Here is an 18,946-nt window from a genome sequence, read left to right on the forward strand (position 1 = left end):
CTTCCTTATTAATTAGATAGGATTTAGTTTTCAAAACCAGTCATTCTTTGTGAATTACTTCAGCTTTTCTAAGGCTTAAGACAATGGTGCTCTGAGACTTTTTTCTTGCTATCTGGAAGCACTGATTTGTCCTGCCCCAGGGTTCAAGTCCTGATAGGATCACGTCAGCCTCTGCTTTAGAGTCTGTGGGGTTTCCTTGGAGATCAGACCTTAACTATGGCAGCTGGGGAGGTCCCTAGTATTGAAAAGAGAGACACGCACCCTTCAACAACTTTTGTAGAAAATTAGAAGAACGTTGTGGTCCACAGCCAAAATGAATATTTGTTTTTAGTTCAGTTCTGAGCAGCATATAGGGTGTCTGTGTGCTAATGCTAGAAACAGGATTGAAAGGAATACGACTTGGAAAGCACAGTCACTTCCTTTATGGTGAAAGAAATGCAAGTGGTTGTGCAACAAGTAGCACGGTCAGTAAAATGAGGTTAGAAAAAGTCCCTTCTCCTTAACTTTTTTACTCTCCCTACCCTGTTGTCATCCTGCTCTAATTATTCCCTTCTGCTGAAAGTATTCTGCTCTCACTATGGTTCTGCAGTGTACATTGCATCCCTGTAAATCAGCCCTAGGAAAACAGGAAAGGTCACAAAACACCTTCAAGATTATCTGTGGTTTTTATCTCTGCCCTTTTAACTTCCCTTGAGCAGTTACTAACTACAGAGTAAACCTGGAAGATCTGTTTAGTGTTTCCTGAGGCAAAAACCTCAAAGCAGTGAACTCTAGTTGGAAGAGCCCTTGTAGTGTGACCTGCAGAAGTCAAGGCTTCTGTTTTCTCAAGTCCATTGCATAACATGAGTATTTTTTTCTCTCTCAATGCTGCCTGCTCAGCTGGAGCTGCAGGTAGGTTTGTGTTTTTGTTTCATTGGGTTTTTCCTGTATCTAATCCAATGGTACGTATCAACACCGCCTTCCATGTTGTTTGGTCCAACTCCTGTTTAGTGTTTCCCTGATTGTCCCTGCACCATAAATCGTCACATTCATTCTTCTTTAGGTAACCCATGTCCAGAACTAACTGTTACCTGAATAACAATTTGCATCTTTCCAGTTCTTTTCATACCAGTTCTTTGTAGATTTAAGGTGGATTTTATAGGAGCAAATTGCTTGGATGAAGAGCTGTAATATTGGGGGATTTGTTTGCACAATTGTTTCTGCCAAATCAATACCAGAAGTTAAGGAGACAACAGTTCTTCTGTTCTGTTTGTATAGTTGATAGATTACCTAGGCAAAGAGCAGTCAAACATTTCACGTTCTATAGCCCTTGAGATAACAACAGGGCTATGTTGAGTCTGGCCTGCTGTATTAGCAGTCAGCTCCCTGCTAAGGAACCAGTGATCAAAACTCAAATTAATAGTGAAGTTCAGGACTTGAAATACATCTTTTCATCTATGGTTTTTTAGCATTTCCCTGTGGTTAAAGGGGACAGTTATATCCTTTGAACTCCAAGCAGCACATCAGATTTTGTGCAGCACATGGCTGTCTTTCCAATTCCCAGTGTGACTTAGAGCAGATCCCTGTGTTTCCCATTGTCTCCACTTGTAAAATTGAGAATAGTGATGATGACAGCTCCTGGGAAGCCCTATTTGGAGCTCCTGTATTAAAGTGTTAATTTTTTTTTGATAGTGAAACATTTGCTATCTTGTTCTTTCCTGGAATGAAAGTGTAGGTTTCCCTCTGCAGTTCAGATGGTGAAAAAGGATCTTTGAGGTTCACAAATCTAATTCTTAGCACAGCATTTCACAGTATTCCCAAGCTGTTCCCTCGTTCCAGCAGAAGAGCTCATAACTTTACTTAATCAGTGTCAACTGTTGCTGTGCACTTAAGAGACACAGCAAATGTCAGTTGTGTCAGCTGCCACATTCCCACAAGCAAAGGAGAGAGGAAACCAGGGAAATTTGTTTGCAGAAGTCATGGATGGGTCTCATGAAGAAGTGGTTCATATGGAACACATGTGAGCAGAAGTGTCAGCAGTATTTTAGTGGAATCTGAGTGGTTTGGGCTGGGAGGGACCTTAAAGCTCATCCAGTTCCACCCCCCTGCTATGGGCAGGGACACCTTCCACTATGACAGGTTGCTCCAAGCCCCATCCAATCTGGCCTTGAGTGCTTCCAGGGATTGGGCAGCCACGGCTTCTCTGGGCAGCCTGTGACAGGGCCTCGCCACCCTGACAGCTGAGAATTTCTTCCTAATATGCAACTTGAACTATGCTCTTCCACATTATTTCTCTGACTACCATGATGTAGATTCTGTGTGTAATGTGAAAAAAGACATCAATAAATAATGTTTATAGAAGTATTTGAGAGAAGAGTGGATGTTGCTTAGACTGCTTGCAGAGGAATGGAGCATTGCAGTGTACTTTGAGTGCAGTATGGGTGACAATATGCTGGGGGATTTCATAGGACTCGATTCCAGCTTTGCAACTATCCAACATGAAAGTTCTCATCCAATATTGAAGTGCAGGTGCAGGACCTCCTTCCCTCTTTCTATAGGCAGTGCATCCAGCAGCATCTGTTCTTCCAGCAGAGAGTGCTGGGTAAGGACTGGGATGGCTCTATAACATTTATCTGAAGGGTAAGGAGAGAAAACAAATAGAGAATGATCACAAAATGTTACAGAAAAGGCAAAGTGAAGGCAAACACACATTTAAAAAAAAGGTGCTGAGAAGAGACATTGCGCACAGTAGGAGTGGAGTATTGCTCACAAGTTCTTTACGTGCTGCTGATAAGGCTGCCATTCTGCCCTTGTCATCATGTTTCGAAACTCTGTTCTTCTTTGTGGCAATAGTAAAAAAGTTCAGACCAGCATTTCTTGAATGTATGTTCCGCTAGAAGTTCTCCAGGCAATGCTAAACCACTGCTGCACATCTCTGTGGTGATCTGTGATGCAGAAGGTGATCTTGTAAAGGGCTGTGGAATTTCATAAGCCCTGCTCCTGAGGGAAACATACAGTGCTGGCTCACCATTCCTTTGTGTGGTGGCTGAACTGATGACGTGATGCCCAGTGATCAGCTGGTTTTCTCAGGCCTGGGTGTGTGCTTCAGAGGGGACTTAGTTTTATTTTACAGAAAATTTGCATGCTTAAAGAAAGTCAGCTAAATCAGAAGAAATCAGGGATGGAGAGGAAACTCCTTCATTGTGTTCTGTTACTCAGGTTGTAGCTGCAGGTGTGTCCCCTGACTTCTGCCTGTCGCAGCCTCCCCTGCTGTAAATTGGAGACCACATATGATGGAAAATAATTTCTTGTAGTTTAGGTTCACTAATCATCTGGTATATTTAATCCTGAATATATATGGATGTGGAATCTATAAGTGGTAATGAAAGCTAATGGTCTTTTGGATGCTTCTTTCAGAATGCAGCTCTGCAGCACCTGTTCATCCGGAAATCCTTCCGCCCGTTCAAATGCTTGCAGTGTGGGAAGGCCTTCCGGGAGAAGGACAAGCTGGACCAGCACCTGCGGTTCCATGGGCGGGAAGGGAACTGCCCTTTGACCTGTGACATCTGCAACAAGGGCTTCATCAACAGCGGTGCCCTCGAGGGCCACATGAAGTTCCACATGGACCAGAAAACATACTCCTGCATTTTCTGCCCTGAGTCCTTTGACCGCTTGGATCTGCTTAAGGATCACGTGGCCATCCATGTCAATGATGGCTATTTCACCTGCCCCACCTGCAAGAAACGCTTCCCAGATTTTATCCAGGTGAGATGCTGTACTGATCTGAAACGCTGCTTTGGGGGTCTCTCACAAGGCTGTGGGTTTCTCAGTGCTCTCCCTGTGTAACTGCACAGCAGTTCATTCTCACAAGATGCAGGGGTCCACCTCGGTCAGAAACTGAAAAGGAAGAGTGACCAACCACTGCTAGACATTGTCTTATGACACTGAAGTACTCTGTCCACTAAATCACCAGGTGTGATGCTTCAATCTGTCATTAGAAGGCACTGTAGTGCAGATGGGTGGGTGCCTTATTCCTAAAAAATTCCTGAAGCAGAGGTCCTGACTACTGCATCTCTGTGGCACAAGAAAGAATTGTCTTTTATTGTATTCAGCTTGTACTTGAACACACCTTGCCCTTCGTCATTAAGACTCTGAACAAAAGAACAAGGGGGTTTACATCTTTAATCCCTTGCCTGCTTTCTGTCAGGATAATTCATTTGAACAGCTCCAAGAAATGCCAGAACAGATCAGGTTACTCTGCTTCCTGACTTCCCCCCTGAGCTTCATCTGGGCACTTTATTCTCTTTCCCTGCACACTGCACTGGAGCAGTGAGTAATGCAGCTACTGTACATTATGCTGAGCATTTGGACAAGGTCATTAGTAGAATTTAAAGGTTCTATTTCCATGTCCAGTAAGAAAAAACTGAGATGGACCATGCACATATTCATTATCCTTCCTAGGGACAAAGTAATTGATGTATCTTACTGAGCTGCCTGACTGAAACTGAAATGTAGAAATCCAGTTTATGTCAGTAATAGGAACAGATAGACTATCCACTAGACTAAGGAGGAAAGGATGGGGGAAAGTGATTTGACTAATATAATTCCATCCTGGAAGAAGTCCTTTATCTTCTGTAAATGTTCAGCAAGGAAGAATGTTGATGATGTACTGCAACTTAATTCCCTGTAAACTTTCCCATGCAAATGACTGAAAGACCCATGGCTTTTTTTCCAGCTATTCAGTTGTATTTTTGACATTTAACAGTGATTTTTTTTCTCTTCTTGCTGTGTGGATAATTAAGACTAGTCACTGCTGCCTACTGAAATACTTCTATGTGGAACAGGTAGAGATGCCCAGTTGTTCCGTGTATGATCAGTATTAGAAGACGGTAAGGATTTAATTAGAGATCCATTTCTTGAACAATGCTTTCATTTCAGATGTCAAACTTCATTAGTTCCTTTATTGGGGGGAGGAAAAAAATACCCCTCTAGATGTTTGAAGAGGTGAAGGATAGTCCTAGAGTAATTACCATTCAGGAATGGTGCGCAAATGCTGTTCTGAATAAGTGGTTTTTTTCTTTGCCACTTATAATTGCAAGCTCATTGTGTCTGATTGAAAGGAATTAGTCCCTATGTTTTGGTTTCTTATAAATGAAAGGAAGATAATGAACCTCAGATGAATGTGTTAACTCAAGGGTAATTCTGTGCAAATGGTACATTGTGGACTTTCGCCGCCCATTAAGTGCAGCTGTGCAATAACTGATGCCTTCAAGAATCAGTCTTGAGGAAATCAAATCACCCATCCAGATGAGTAATAAAGATGTTATGGCTTTATAGAAACTATTGCTGAGATATCAACTGTTCTGACCAAATACTTTTTAAACCAAAGTATATTAGACACCTTCAAAACCTTTTCCTTTTCTTTCACATTGCAAAGAGTTTCCTAGACTGTGTTACCACTCACTTCTATCTTGAATAAACTTCATTTTTCTGTGATCTGCCATTTTAGGTCAAGAAACATGTGCGCAGTTTCCATTCTGAGAAGATTTACCAGTGTACAGAGTGTGACAAGGCTTTTTGCCGCCCTGACAAGCTGCGACTCCACATGCTGCGGCACTCGGACCGCAAAGACTTCCTGTGCTCCACCTGTGGCAAGCAGTTCAAGGTGAGGCGCCTCTCAGCTGATCATTACTAGTACAAAACCCACTATTCCTTACCCTCCTTCAAGGAGATAAGTTCATGTTCTCAAAGGTGAAGGAAAATAACATGTGTTAACACACTAGACTTGCCTGTGAGTTGCATGCATTGCTTGGTGTCCTGTGTGAGCTGTGACATCCACTTCTGAAGGACAAGGAGCAAGGTCACCTCAGCATCTTATTTCAAACAGATCTTATTCCTAATAATTAAATAGCAAAGGAACTTTCTATCTGCTCATTAAGAACTGGAACATCATACACCTCCATTGCCAGGTGTTTGGGTTACATTGCTTGTAACAGTTCAGTTAACTTGCTGGTGCCAGTGGATTAATAATGTTAGTGGCCAAGAAGCCTGTGTCCATGGCATCCATCTTTTCAGCACATGTCATCCAGATGCCTTTCCAAATCCCCTTGGAGCAGATGGAGCAGACTGTGAGCCAGGTAAACTGTGGTGGCAGCAGCCTGCTTCCTGTCACTGAGTTTGTGATGGGACACTGAGGGACTGGATACTTCTGGGTGAAGGAACACATTTTTCTGAGAGGAAAATTTCCCTCTCTGAAGAGAGATCCCTGAACAACTCAAACTGTGGCTCTTACGCATAACAGGCAATATGGCAGTTTCTGTGTCATTGCTGACATTTTTCTCCCCAATTTCTCCTTCCCAGAGGAAGGACAAGCTGCGAGAGCACATGCAGAGAATGCACAACCCAGAGAGGGAGGCCAAGAAGGCTGATCGGATCAGCCGCTCCAAAACCTTCAAGCCCCGGATCGCGTCCACTGACTATGAGAGCTTCATGTTCAAGTGCCGCCTCTGCATGATGGGCTTCCGCCGCAGGGGCATGTTGGTGAGTGCCTGGGTTCTGTTGCAACCTCTGTACTCCATTCTGATGAATAGGTAAGGAATAAAGATGGAATTCCAGCATTGGAACACAAGGATCATAAAAGGGTTTGGGCTGGAAGGGATCTTAAAGCTCATCTCATTCCATCTATTGGCCATGGGCAGGGACCCTTTCCCCTAGACCAGAGTGCTCCAAGCCCCATCCAATCTGGTCTTATCCAGCCAGGATGCTGTGAAACAAATTTTGGCAAATTTTGTAGCTGAGTTGAGGTGATACATCTTTTTTTAAAACTGTGTGTTTTACCTCTTCAGCAAATTTGCTCATGTTTACTGCCTGCACTGTACATCTGGTTGTCAGTACCATATTTCAACACTAAGTAATGCTGTCTGATGTGTATTGTATTTAACAGGACATGAGATGAAAATACTGCCTTGTTCAGCCTTAGTGCCTCTGTTTTCCTGGCGGTCTTTCCTGTTTTTTTGTTTCTCCTCCTTCTCGAGGGCCTCTTCTGGCCATGTCTTGTCACTGCCTCTGGGTAAAGGCTGTTCTGCAGCATGAGATTGTTTACTTAGGTTTCATGGGGATTCTGATCTGGGCAGAGGCCCTTCACATGACCTCACTCTCAGATACCAGCTACAAGACAGTTCTGGCAAACTATTTCACCCCTTCCAATCTAATTTTGATTAAAGAAACTATAAATGAGACCTAGCAAGACCGCATTTACCTTCAGCAGTTAAATATGAGTGCACAATAACCCTTGCATCAGCAAATGCTTCCAGTGCTGCTGGCTTGCATCATTCAGTTTTGGTTTGGCTGTTACCCATGTCTGGAAGAAGCACCAATCATTTGGCTTCCACCTGTAATGTGTTCTTGTCCTCTGTTTCTCCTAAGGTGAATCATTTATCAAAGAGACATCCAGACATGAAAATAGAAGAGGTGCCAGAGCTCACGTTGCCCATCATAAAACCCAACAGAGATTACTTCTGTCAATACTGCGATAAGGTGTGTGGGAAGTCACCCCTCAGAGGATAGCTCAGTCCCAGTCCTGGATGCAACCAATTTGTCTCTGCATAGAAATCTCTGGTGGGGTTTGTAGCTTTTCTGAGCTGCTTGCCAGCAACATTCCTGCAGTACTGTCAAAAAAAAAAAAAAAAAAAAAAAAAAAAAAAAAAAAGACAAAATGCACTTAGGCCAAGGCAGGCAGTGGAATGCTAATTGAAAGCTGTAGTTTTCCCCTTTCTGCTGTGTTTGGCATTGGAAAACTTGAATACTGTTATCCAGCACAGTCACTGACCCTTAGTCTTGTGTTAGCACAGGACTAAGTATGCTGTCTGTGCATAATTTCTGGCCAGTAAGTACTTTTGCTTGCTATATCACTTCTAAAAGTTAGTCTTTAACACCTTCTATTGTAAGCTGCTTACTATGTCATGTCCCAGTGGTCAGTGGAGCCTGAAGCTGCTTCTGCAGTGCCTTTGGGTTCTTGCTCTTATTCTCCTTTGCCTTTTATGCCTGGGGGCCTATATTTACCAGGGAGTGTATTTGACTGTCATTATCCTCAGTACGTCTTTCTGTGATGCCTCTTTTCCTTTTGTTTGAGGGGAGAAAAAATAGTTTAAATTATTACATAGTATTTGTTTGTTGATGTGCCTAAAAAGAACTAAAAGGTGTGCTGATCACCAGACTAAAACAGTTTGATGCTTTGTGTCAAATAGAGACATCAACCATCATAACAAATTAATATTGGGCATTTGATCTTCAAATATGGCAAGAAGAATTTTCCTCTTACCTCCTTGTCCTGTTTCGCTGTTTGGTTGTGGCATACAGTATGTTCTCAAAAGGTTTCTCTGCTACACAAGGAGTCAGTTGCTTTTACAGGTTGATGAAACACTGGAAGGTGTATGTTCATGCCTTTTGTTGTAATTGTTTGGGAGATTTAACTAAATGTATTCTCTAAAGCAACATGCAGACCTTCCAGATCAAGATAACTGGTAGCTATTTCCTGTACAGACACCAGGGTTGCACCATTTTAATTCCAAATCTTTGCCCTGCAGGTGTACAAGAGTGCCAGCAAACGCAAAGCACACATACTGAAAAACCATCCTGGTGCTGAGCTACCTCCAAGCATCCGGAAACTGCGTCCTGCAGGACCGGGAGAGCCAGATCCTATGCTAAGCACCCACACACAGCTGACAGGCACCATCGCCACCCCTCCAGTGTGCTGCCCTCACTGTTCCAAGCAATACAGCAGTAAGGTATGGGAAGTTCCAGCCTCAGACAGCCTCTCCCTGGGGATGGTGTTTCACCATGGTCTCTGTCACCTGTCTGTACACAAGCAGAGCTCTCTTCATCTCAGTCAGAGTGCTGGTTTTGTGCTGTGTGCTGACAGTGCAGGCACAGTCTGGTTGTTTTCTTGCCAAAAGATTCCATGAATAGAGGGTTTGTGTTGAAAAGTTACCAGAGCATGATCATGAATGGAAGGGCTTGAAAACTGCTGTCTGGTAGTTACAGGGGAGACAAGCAGGGAAACAAAACACAGAAACGATGACCTTTGGAAAAAGTCATAAAACATTTGGTGATATTGGGGTAAAAAGCTGTTGAGGACAAGACTTCAGTGTCAGCTCTAATCAAGCAGCAGGTTTGTGATCCTTGTTTTCAACTTTGTTGACCAGAGGATCTCATAGTGTGAATCTTGAGGCTGTTTTACTGAGGGAAACCTAAAAGCTGTGTTTGGCCAGGCTGGGATTTCACATGGCCCTGAGCAGAGTTGCTGACTGTCCTTCCAACGCTCCTTTGCTTCTCTCTGCAGACAAAGATGGTGCAGCACATCCGCAAGAAGCACCCAGAGTTTGCTCAGCTCCCGAACACGATCCATGCGCCACTGGCAACGGCTGTCATCAGTTCCACGCCAGCTGTTCTCACCACTGACAGCACAACTGGAGAAACTGTTGTGGTAAGGACACAAGGGTAGTGCAGGGAGACACACAGAACAGGAGCCTTCTGGTATTAGTAACCCTAAGTGGTTTATTTGACAGACATCACTTTAAAACCTGTATTAGGACATTATTTGAGATCACTTCTGGTTTTAAGCCTGTGTGGTCCAGTTTTGCAGTGTCAGGAGCTGTTCATTTTGTTCTGGATCTTTAAGAATTGGTCTTTTATCCCCAGATCCATTTTCTTCTTACATTCAGATCTACTGACTCCACATAATGAGCTCAGAGATACACATCTCATGGATTTCACTGGGAATTTTCTCCTGAAGTGAGAGATGCAGTTCCTGGCATCAAAAGGACAAGTTTAACAGTGATGGGGACTGGATAAAACTGTGTTCAGGGAGTCAGATATTTTTGTAATCCTTTGGACAGCACAGCACTGAGCAAGATAAATCTCCAGTGGCTGATCTCTCTACTGTTAATACATTAGCTGCCACTAAAAGTGGCAGTGAAATGCAATCTCAGTGAAAGCTGAGACTAGAAAATGTGTCCTTCAATGTTGTGGGATACTATGTAGTTTTAAAAGTCCTATTGATCACAGTTTAAAACTTATCTAAAGACTAACTAGATAAAAGACTGTTTTGCTTGAAAATTGAGAGGTTTAATCAGGATGCTGTTGGCTTCATAAACCTGATTAAGTTATGTACTAAATGTCTTTACACATTAGAAATACAGTGTGACTCTGACAGGGGAGGAAGAAAGGTGGAATATATCCACAAATCACTTTTTGACTTGGAAACCAAGTCAGCTCTTCACAAATACAGGACTTCCATTGTTTAACAGAATACTGGTATGTCACAAGATGAAAGTAATTATTTTTATTATTATATGTTAAGTTAGCCATTACTGGTGCTGACTAGGATTTAGACAGAAGACAGCAATTCTAGTTGATGATCCCTGGTGACTACTTATGACCCCAATCTCTGGATACATTAAGCTCTTTTGAAAAAATTACCAGATCCACTGTAAGTGTAGATAAAAGAACTAGAACTGCAGCCCTGAAAAGTACATCAGTATGATGATGTTCTATCTCACTCTCTCCCTGCTCAGACAACAGATTTACTGACCCAAGCAATGACAGAGATATCCCAGACTCTCACTACAGATTACCGGACTCCCCAGGGAGATTACCAGCGCATCCAGTACATCCCTGTGTCTCAATCCACAACTGGCTTGCAGCAGCCTCAGCACATACAGCTGCAGGTTGTTCAAGTGGCCCAGGTGAGTAACCTGGTAGGAATCTTGCTGTGCTTTTGATCTCTTCCCTTCCAAGCCTGTGTGTTCTTGGGGCTCTAGCACACAGAAGTGTGGTAAGGAGTAGTTACAAAAAGTGCTGTAGCTACTTTTTACAGATAGATCAACTGATAAGGCATAGGTTTCCCTTCATAAGCACTTGTACCAGGCATAAATAGTCCTGCCAGCCTTGGACAGCTTCCTGGAGACACATCAACACAGTCCAGACTTAGTTCTACTTGTCCGGGCAGCTTTGCTCAAGTCTGCTTTAGGAATGTTTTCTAGCTATTGGAAAGGTGGGTCAGTGGGTCACCCATTTTCTACAGTTCAAGACTGATTTGTGCTTCCTTGTCCTCAGTGAGTCAGAGCCAAAATTTGGGAGTACAGAGAGTGGTTGCTTGTTCCCTTCATAGCTTCTATTAGCATATTCATTCTCTTGATGCTCAACAGCCTCCTAAAAATAAAACCAGAGTGTAACTAGAGTAACTGGTCTGGGGAAGATCTCGGGCAGCTGTAAGAAATCTGTTACCCACTGGAGTAAGCTTGTCTCCTTCTCTCTGGAAGCCCCCCAGGAACCCCGGCCAGCCCCGACTCGGCTGACAGCGGGGGGACAGCCCCGAGAGCGGGGGACACTCTCTGGTGCCCCGAGGGTACTGAAGGCAGCTGGGCTAGTCGCCTTTGCAGCAGAGAGGATGCTAGAGACATTGGTAGAGGATGAAAGGGCCGACTCTTAGCAGGGGTTAATCCAAGGTTTTATTCTGAGCTCCTGGGAGCTCCCACACCTCAGGGGGCCCCTGCTGAGAGTGCCCGGGAGAGGTGCCAAGATTACATTTGAAAGGGAGGTGTGAACCAAAAAGTAGATAATTTTGCTGACCAATAAAGAAACTTCAGGGATGAACACTTAGGGAAAGGATATTTGGGGTAGCGTATGGGGTAGCACTTGGGAGGTTGACCCCGACCTCTGACTAATCACTTGATGACTTGGACCGAAAGTTCTAGATAGAAAGGGTGGGATGCTGAGTGATTGACAGAGACCCAGGGCAGGGATTTGGGGATGATCTCAACAAAGGAGAGGGACTACACAGATAAAGGGAGGAAGCGGTACAATCAGGGGTGTAAACCATCTGGGAAAAATAAGGGCATACAAAAATAAAACCATTACAAAGTACAAGAACGCACTACAACAGAAGCTGAAACTACCATGTGTTTATATTTTAATCTGAAATTCCATGTTATCAAATCAGATTATGAATTTGGTTAATAAAGGCCTATACAATGGCCCCAGTTGATAGTGACTGTGGCTGTTGTAACAATACAAGAGCATGAACACTGATTCCTGCAGGTAATATTAGCAAGATCTTAATTTTATGAATATCCAAGACTTGTAATTCAATTACTGCAATTGGTATCATTAACAAGTGTTGTTCAGAAAAACCTTTAAAAACCTCTGAGCACTTGTCTTGATGCAGAGGTGTGTCAAACTACAGAATTGGATATGCAGATCTCAAGTATGTCTATGTTGTACAGAAAGATGCTTACAGAGAACGGGTTAACACTAATCCTGGCTTTTGAACCCTTTGGTTTAGTTCAGCCACTGCCACAAACAGCTTGAATGATGTTAGGCAAGTCCTTTCCTTTGGTATCACTGAGATAGAGCTATCTCTGTGCCATTACATCTATTAAATGTACCTTATCTCCTGGGGTGCACAGAAACTCAACAAGGCTCAACAGGTGTGCTCCACTAAGGCTCCTACTTCATTATTCCAGACCTTGTGTCCCAGAAGAGGTTTACATGGCTGCTTTTGTACAGAATTTGAGGTAAAGAACTCTGCTTAATTTTTTCCCCAGGCTACCTCACCTCACCAGTCCCAGCACTCCACAGTGGATGTTGGGCAGCTCCATGACCCCCAGACATACACCCAACATGCCATCCAGGTGCAGCACATCCAGGTGACAGAGCCATCACCAGCAACTCAGTCATCATCACAGGTATTTCCCTCTTCTCATCAGAAAATGCTTTCCCTATCAGCCTGCTCAGCTGGCATATTGCATGTGCTGATGCAGGGGATAGTGTTTTCTTTGTCATTTAAAGGACCACACATGAAATTACTCTCACACTGAGATCATCAAACAGGGCCTACATGTCTCAAGGTGTATGGGGGTGTTTTGTTGTGGGTTTGTTTGGGTACTTGTTATATGGGTTTTTTGGTGTGGGGTGTTTTTTCCCCTCAACAGTATGTACAAAGGAGAGATAAATGATTGGAAACAGACATATTTGCAGCTAAATTAGGTTTGTCACTTGGAAGATGTAAATGGAAACTGGCATTCCTCAAATATTTTAAGTGCAGCTCTTCATGATCTTGGGTAGAATTTAGCCTGTAGTCTCAGGTCTCTGCCATAGACTTACTTTGGCAAGCAACAGTGTCACTATTTTAGTTTCCTGGTCTGAGCTTATTTACCATAGAGTGAAGCAAGTTGGAGGAGAGAGAGTTCAGTTCTTCTGCTTGATATGCTCTGGAACCCAGCCTGTGTTTTCCCTTAATGAGAAGGCTGTGTTTGTGATAGCATAGAGCTGTGCAATCCTTACTACACCAAGAACACTTGCACTTTTTTTTTTTCCTGTAGGCTGGGGGTCAGCCTTTGAGTCCCTCCTCGCAACAACCTCAGCAGGAGCTCAGCCCCTCACAGATGCAGACAACTACATCGACACCAAACCAAGCCCTCCAGCAGCAGCAAGGCTCCTCAGTCCAGCACACATATCTTCCCAGCAACTGGAACTCATTTCGGAGCTACTGTAGGTGTCAGCAGTAGCTCTAACTACTTGTCTGGCAAGTGTGTCTGACTAACAAGTGCCCCATGTCTCCAGCTACCAAATGGGACAGAGTTTTCAGAGTTCATTCAGCTTTGCGATTAATTTTCATAGATATCAAGATAAAGCTTCAGATAAATGTAAATGGTTGTACCAGCTCTTCCACTATCATCCATACTGATCTGGTACATAGTTTGGGCAGGCACACTGGATTCCTTTATTCCAAGCAAGAATCAATGTGTTGGATAGCTACTTGTTCAAATTTGGATGCATGCTTGAAAGAATTGTGTGGAAAAGGAGCGTGACATGATTTCTCATGCCCATGTAGTCCTGGCTGGTAATTCTGTAATGATTTGAGTGAGAACAGGATGTGTTTTCTCTCCGTGAGTTGCCAAATATCTGTCTGATGTTAACTGGCATAATTCTGCGGAGGCCTTATATCACCTGAATTCTATTCAATACCAACTGTTTCAGACTTTAAATCTTTCTGATATAAGACATGATCTTTGAAGGTTGTCTTTGGATTTGACTGAAGGTCTTGATTATCCAATTTGCAACTTTTTAGCATCAGAGATTCAGATGATGACCATCCCCCAAGGGCAGTACGTGATCACGGAGACTGCTGTGGGTACCCCGGTCACCTCTGTCAACACAGGGCAAGTAAAAGCAGTTACTCAGGTAAGGAAAACCATCATGGCCTTTTTTTCATTCAAAGTATTATCAGGCGTAAAGCTCTTCAGCTTGAAGGTTTAAAGAATGCTAAAATCATGACTGGGGCACAGAGTGAAGGTACCTAAAGAGGTTCAGGCTGCACAGTATAGTCTGCATTGTAACCATTTACAGAGCTCATGCTGTCTGGCTCTTATATGTATGACTCCTTTCAGTTTAAAATCTTCACTTAATCACATTTGCAGAACAAAATTATTTAGTGGTACTGCTTAGTCATAGCAATATTTATGATTAAGCTGTATCCATTAAACCAAATTCCAGAACAGCTTCTGGAAACATTTCAGTAGCTTTCTGTTTTCTGTAAGATTAGAAAATAAGAAGAGTGCCTGCTATTCCTTGTAAGCAATCCAGCATAAGAAGACAGGTCATTGGCTTGTGTTGATCTTGGTCACTGGGAGTGCAACTTCTGCTAGAACATATGGAATACAGGAAAAAACTTTTCAGAATAGTGCAGTTGAAAATTGCTATTTTATTCTGTAGTGATGGTCTTATTGTGTAATGAGTTTAACCATTTGTAAATTAACCAAAAGCCAAGTAGGTCCGATGTTCTTTGAATCAAAAGACAGGTGTTATGTGGCTCTCAAATACATTTAAATGAAATAGAGCTTACTTAAAAGTTCCTTGTTCACACCAAAATGTCTGGCAGCAGACTGTTAAAGAAGTTACAAAAGATACAGTGTTTATTAATTATTTTCTGTATTCCCCATGCAGACTCACTACGTGATATCTGAAGGTCAGCCTGATCTGGATGGTAAACAAAACTCTTCACTCTCCAGTGAGGTTTCCCAGCCCACAGCCCACACAGATCCCTTGGAATCCCAGACAAGCAACCAGCAGCAAACCACCCAGTACATCATCACAACCACCACCAACGGGAGTGGCGGGAGTGAAGTGCACATCTCCAAACCCAGGACTTTCTCAGCAGAGCATGAGTGAAAGAGCCTCATGGTGCCATTTGCTTGTCCTTGCCACCTCCCTGACAGCCCAGATGTGGGGGTACCCTGGGGCTCTGTATGTTTTAATGTATATGCTCACTTACCTTCCACTAAAACCTTGGAGCTCTTGTTAATGCTTTAAGAGGGTTTAATTCACAGTGACCATGAAATACCCTAAAAATCCTTCTGGGATGCTTTTTATGCAGCTTTTAAGAAAAAGGACAACAGAAGTGAAACCTCTGCTGGCCCCAGACTTTATTTTTGGCATGTCTGCTGACCCTTATTTTTCCTTTTTGGAAGTGTGCCCAGCAAACAATATTATTTCAGCTGTATGGGAAAAAGCCTGCCTAACTGAAGGCTTCCTGGCAGATTGTCATATGTATATTTTTAACAGGAGCCATTAAACAGGAGAACATCATGTAAGTTGTTAGAATATGGCAGAACTGCTTCCTGTGGCTTCTAGCAGCCAAGGTGAAGGGGTGATATGAGCAGACTGCCTGCAGAAAGGAGCAGCAGCAGCCAAGCGGTGGTTCGTGGTGTCCCTTTATGGGGATGGATTGAACAATGAAGCTGTGAAGATGTGCCGAAGCAGTCCATTAAATTATTATTTTTCCAGCCCTCCAGAACAGTTTACATGCTGCCTGCCCTGCCCTGTTTTACCCAGCAGTTTCAGAAAGCAGGAAAAGCACAGTCTTAAACCCATGTTGTTTGGAACAAACTGATTGAAGTCCTAGAAGCACCTAAGTGTAGCACAGAGCCACTGTTGCTTCTTTTCCCTCCAGTGTTTGCAGGGAAAATTGCTTTTTTGCCTGTAAACAAAAAAAGAAACAACAGCTCAACTAAACCTGCAGAGCAACTTCTGCTGTGATCTAAGATAGTTGTGCCAGGAGAAAACGAGGATACAAAGCACTCCTCTGAAGGGACAGGGTCTTTATCTCTGTGGTCACCTCTAAGCAAACATATTTCTTCTCTTCAAGACTGGATGGAGAGTTGGTTTCTTTGATTTTTTTTTTTTTCCAAATAACCTTGTTAACAATGTACTGTAATTCCTTTGGACAGTTCCAGGAAACAACCAGCCCTGGACTCAGGAAACATAAAAGAAACATGCTAGTGGACCACTATTTATGGGACATGGAAAGCCCATCCATGAGGGTTGCCAGATGTGATGGAGCTGGTCTATGTACAGAATTCATGTTGCATTTAGGGACCAGGAGAAAGGGAAAGAGAAGGTTTATATTTTAAGGCCATGTAATATGTTTTAGCTTACATAGTTCTCCTTCACAGGTGTCTTGGTTGTTTAAGGCATTCTGGTGGTTGCAAAAACATGACTAGAACTCCATTGACTCCTGATGGGATATACTGTGTATGTCTGAATTTCCATTCATTGCTGGAAAACTCATCCCGGAACATCTGTGCATATCAGGATACATTTATTTATAAAACAAACACAGAGAAGAGTGCTGTGTCTTAGAGGTCCTTGAGACAGAAGAACTTGAGAAGTTTTTTTTGATTTGTTTTCTCTTGCACTGCACTGAGTGTTAATGTGGGACTCTTCCATAGCTATTCCCATGGATTTGGGTGTGGATTTCCCATGTCAGTAAGCACTACATGTTGTGGTATCAGGTTTTATGGAGTTAAAGTTACTCTTTGACATGAGGGAACTCCACACTTTTAGCTGCACAAGAGTAAATCTGGTTCCTTGTGGGCAAAGCCTTGTAGCAGGTATGGCTTTGGTAATTAACGTATCTGTTAATGTGGCATGGAAATATTATTGAGATAAATCAGTTGGCCAATGCTGGCCAGCTGAGAAGTGTTCTGAGGTAACGCTGAAGTGACTTGCCAAAATGTGGATTACTTTTGTTCCTGGGATTTCTCTTCTCTTGCTGTACCACCATACTGGGGCACTAATGAGCCGGGTAGAATTAACGTGGACCAGAGCTCTCATTTGGTCAAGTGCAGCGGTGACTGACCTTCAATTCTGTGGATTTGGCAGCCCAGCCACTGTGGCAGTGTGGATAAACAACCACAATGCCCAGTAACTTGAATTCATGTTGCTGAGGATTTTGGAATTACAATGTTGGGTTGCTTGCATGGGAAGAGAGTAGGGAGAATTTTGTCTTGGCTTTTTTCAGGCTGCTGCTAATTTAATAACAAGCCAGAAATGCTACAAGTAGTAGGAAAATAGCAGACTTGGAAATGGGAGACTGGGAATGCTGTGATACTGGAGGATTGCAGGAGCAATTTTGAGAGTCTTAAAAGTTTGACGATAGATGAACATCAAATATGTTCCCATTATTGATGCTGCAGATGTGGGGTTTAAAAACTACTTTGCTCTATTCACCTTTGTTGGAACGGTCCATAAATGAGGACAGTTGTATCAGTTATTTAAAACTGAAAACTATTTAAAACGGAAAACCATTTTAAACCAGCCTTTTTGAACTCAGATCTTCCTCATCAAAGTTTCTCTGCCCTGCAGCAGCACCCTCGGGCTATTGGCCTGATTCCAGGTGAAGTAATTCCTAGTGTCACAAGTTGAATGAATTGCCTGTGAAAGAAGCATGCCTGGAAATGGAAGTACCACAGATTTTCCTCCCAAAATAAGGAACTACAGTGATTGCACAGATGGCAAAGGTTGCACGGATTTTTTTCTCCATTTCTGCAGCGCAGAAGGTATAGGATGTATTATTACTGTTTGTAAACCAGAGCAACCTAAAGATCTCTCCAAGTTGTATCCCACAGAAGTGTAAATCCAGAGTCCTCTTAGTTGCCTGGAAGGTCTGTGTTTTGTTTGGAGATGCTGTCCCTTGGAGGCGTTCTGGGTCAGATTCTGTATTTTCCTGGAGGAAAAAGAAAACAAACCCAGCCTGCGCACCCTGATCTTGCACGTCTTGGACTGCTCAGGCCCCATCTATTATTTAACTGTGTATGTTTATTGTACATTTGGTGACTGTTGTGTTCAGAGTTTTGTGCAACCTGGCAGGTGTAAAAAAAAAAAAAACCAAACCAACCTGAAAATAATAAATCTGTTTCTCTTTTTTTTTTAATCACTTGCGATGACCAATCTGTTCATTGGGCTAAGGTGTTCAGTGAAGGATGAGTGAAGTGGGGTGTGGATACATAGGATGATAACAGTATAGAGGTTATAGGGAAAAAATACATTTGCTACTCTCTGGATGGATCACAGAATTTCTGACCTCCCACAACACAGTCCAAGGGAGGGTAGCGGGAGAGTGGAGTGAGGCCCCGGTGTCTCTGTTTAAACCCTTGCAACGTAAGGAATTTTAAAAACTATTTTTAAATTTAAAAGGTAAAGTTTAAAATTCTTTCTAGCTGATCAGCTGCACAGCATCTGAAAACTGAGGGAGTTAAGGATGATGTCTGTTGAACCAGCAAACCATGGCAAAATCCCTCTAGGAGTGACTCATGTCCCCATCCCAGGGTTATTTCAGGTACTATCCTGACATATCCACTCCCAAGGTATGACCATCACTAAGATGTGTGACTCAAGTTACTCAAGCTCACCTAAATGTAAAGAAAGTATAAGAACAAGTTTAAAAGAGGGAGAAGTTTGGGAAGAGTCCATCATAACTTCTGCACTGAATCTGCATCTCAGTCCTTGGGTAAGACCTGCACTCTTGTGATTTATTGTGTGCCAGGTTGTGTCACAGATTAGAGCTTGTCTGCACATTGCTTTACTGCCACCTGCAATCCTGAACCTTGACCCATCAAGATTTTAT

At 42.9% G+C, this 18,946-nt stretch overlaps 1 protein-coding gene across 12 annotated transcripts in view; it reads left to right on the top strand.

Annotated features, from left to right (window-relative positions):
• PRDM10 (PR/SET domain 10) overlaps positions 1-15,338 on the top strand; it is a 42,805-nt gene extending 27,467 nt beyond the window's left edge. For 11 of the 12 annotated variants that reach the window (XM_041413684.1, XM_041413682.1, XM_041413681.1 and 8 more), the window contains 11 exons: positions 3,397-3,744; positions 5,489-5,644; positions 6,340-6,519; positions 7,405-7,515; positions 8,565-8,765; positions 9,320-9,463; positions 10,554-10,724; positions 12,585-12,725; positions 13,362-13,530; positions 14,111-14,223; positions 14,986-15,338. In XM_041413684.1, the coding sequence (XP_041269618.1) occupies positions 3,397-3,744; positions 5,489-5,644; positions 6,340-6,519; positions 7,405-7,515; positions 8,565-8,765; positions 9,320-9,463; positions 10,554-10,724; positions 12,585-12,725; positions 13,362-13,530; positions 14,111-14,223; positions 14,986-15,210 (1,959 nt within the window). In that variant the 3' untranslated portion in view covers positions 15,211-15,338. The remainder of the gene's footprint in view (positions 1-3,396; positions 3,745-5,488; positions 5,645-6,339; positions 6,520-7,404; positions 7,516-8,564; positions 8,766-9,319; positions 9,464-10,553; positions 10,725-12,584; positions 12,726-13,361; positions 13,531-14,110; positions 14,224-14,985) is intronic. The other variant, XM_041413686.1, reaches the window with a different exon arrangement.
• Positions 15,339-18,946: the final 3,608 nt, after the last annotated feature.

This window comes from Onychostruthus taczanowskii, unplaced genomic scaffold, assembly GCF_017590055.1.
Source record: "Onychostruthus taczanowskii isolate IOZ18803 unplaced genomic scaffold, ASM1759005v1 scaffold43, whole genome shotgun sequence".
Classification (NCBI taxonomy): Eukaryota; Metazoa; Chordata; class Aves; order Passeriformes; family Passeridae; genus Onychostruthus; species Onychostruthus taczanowskii.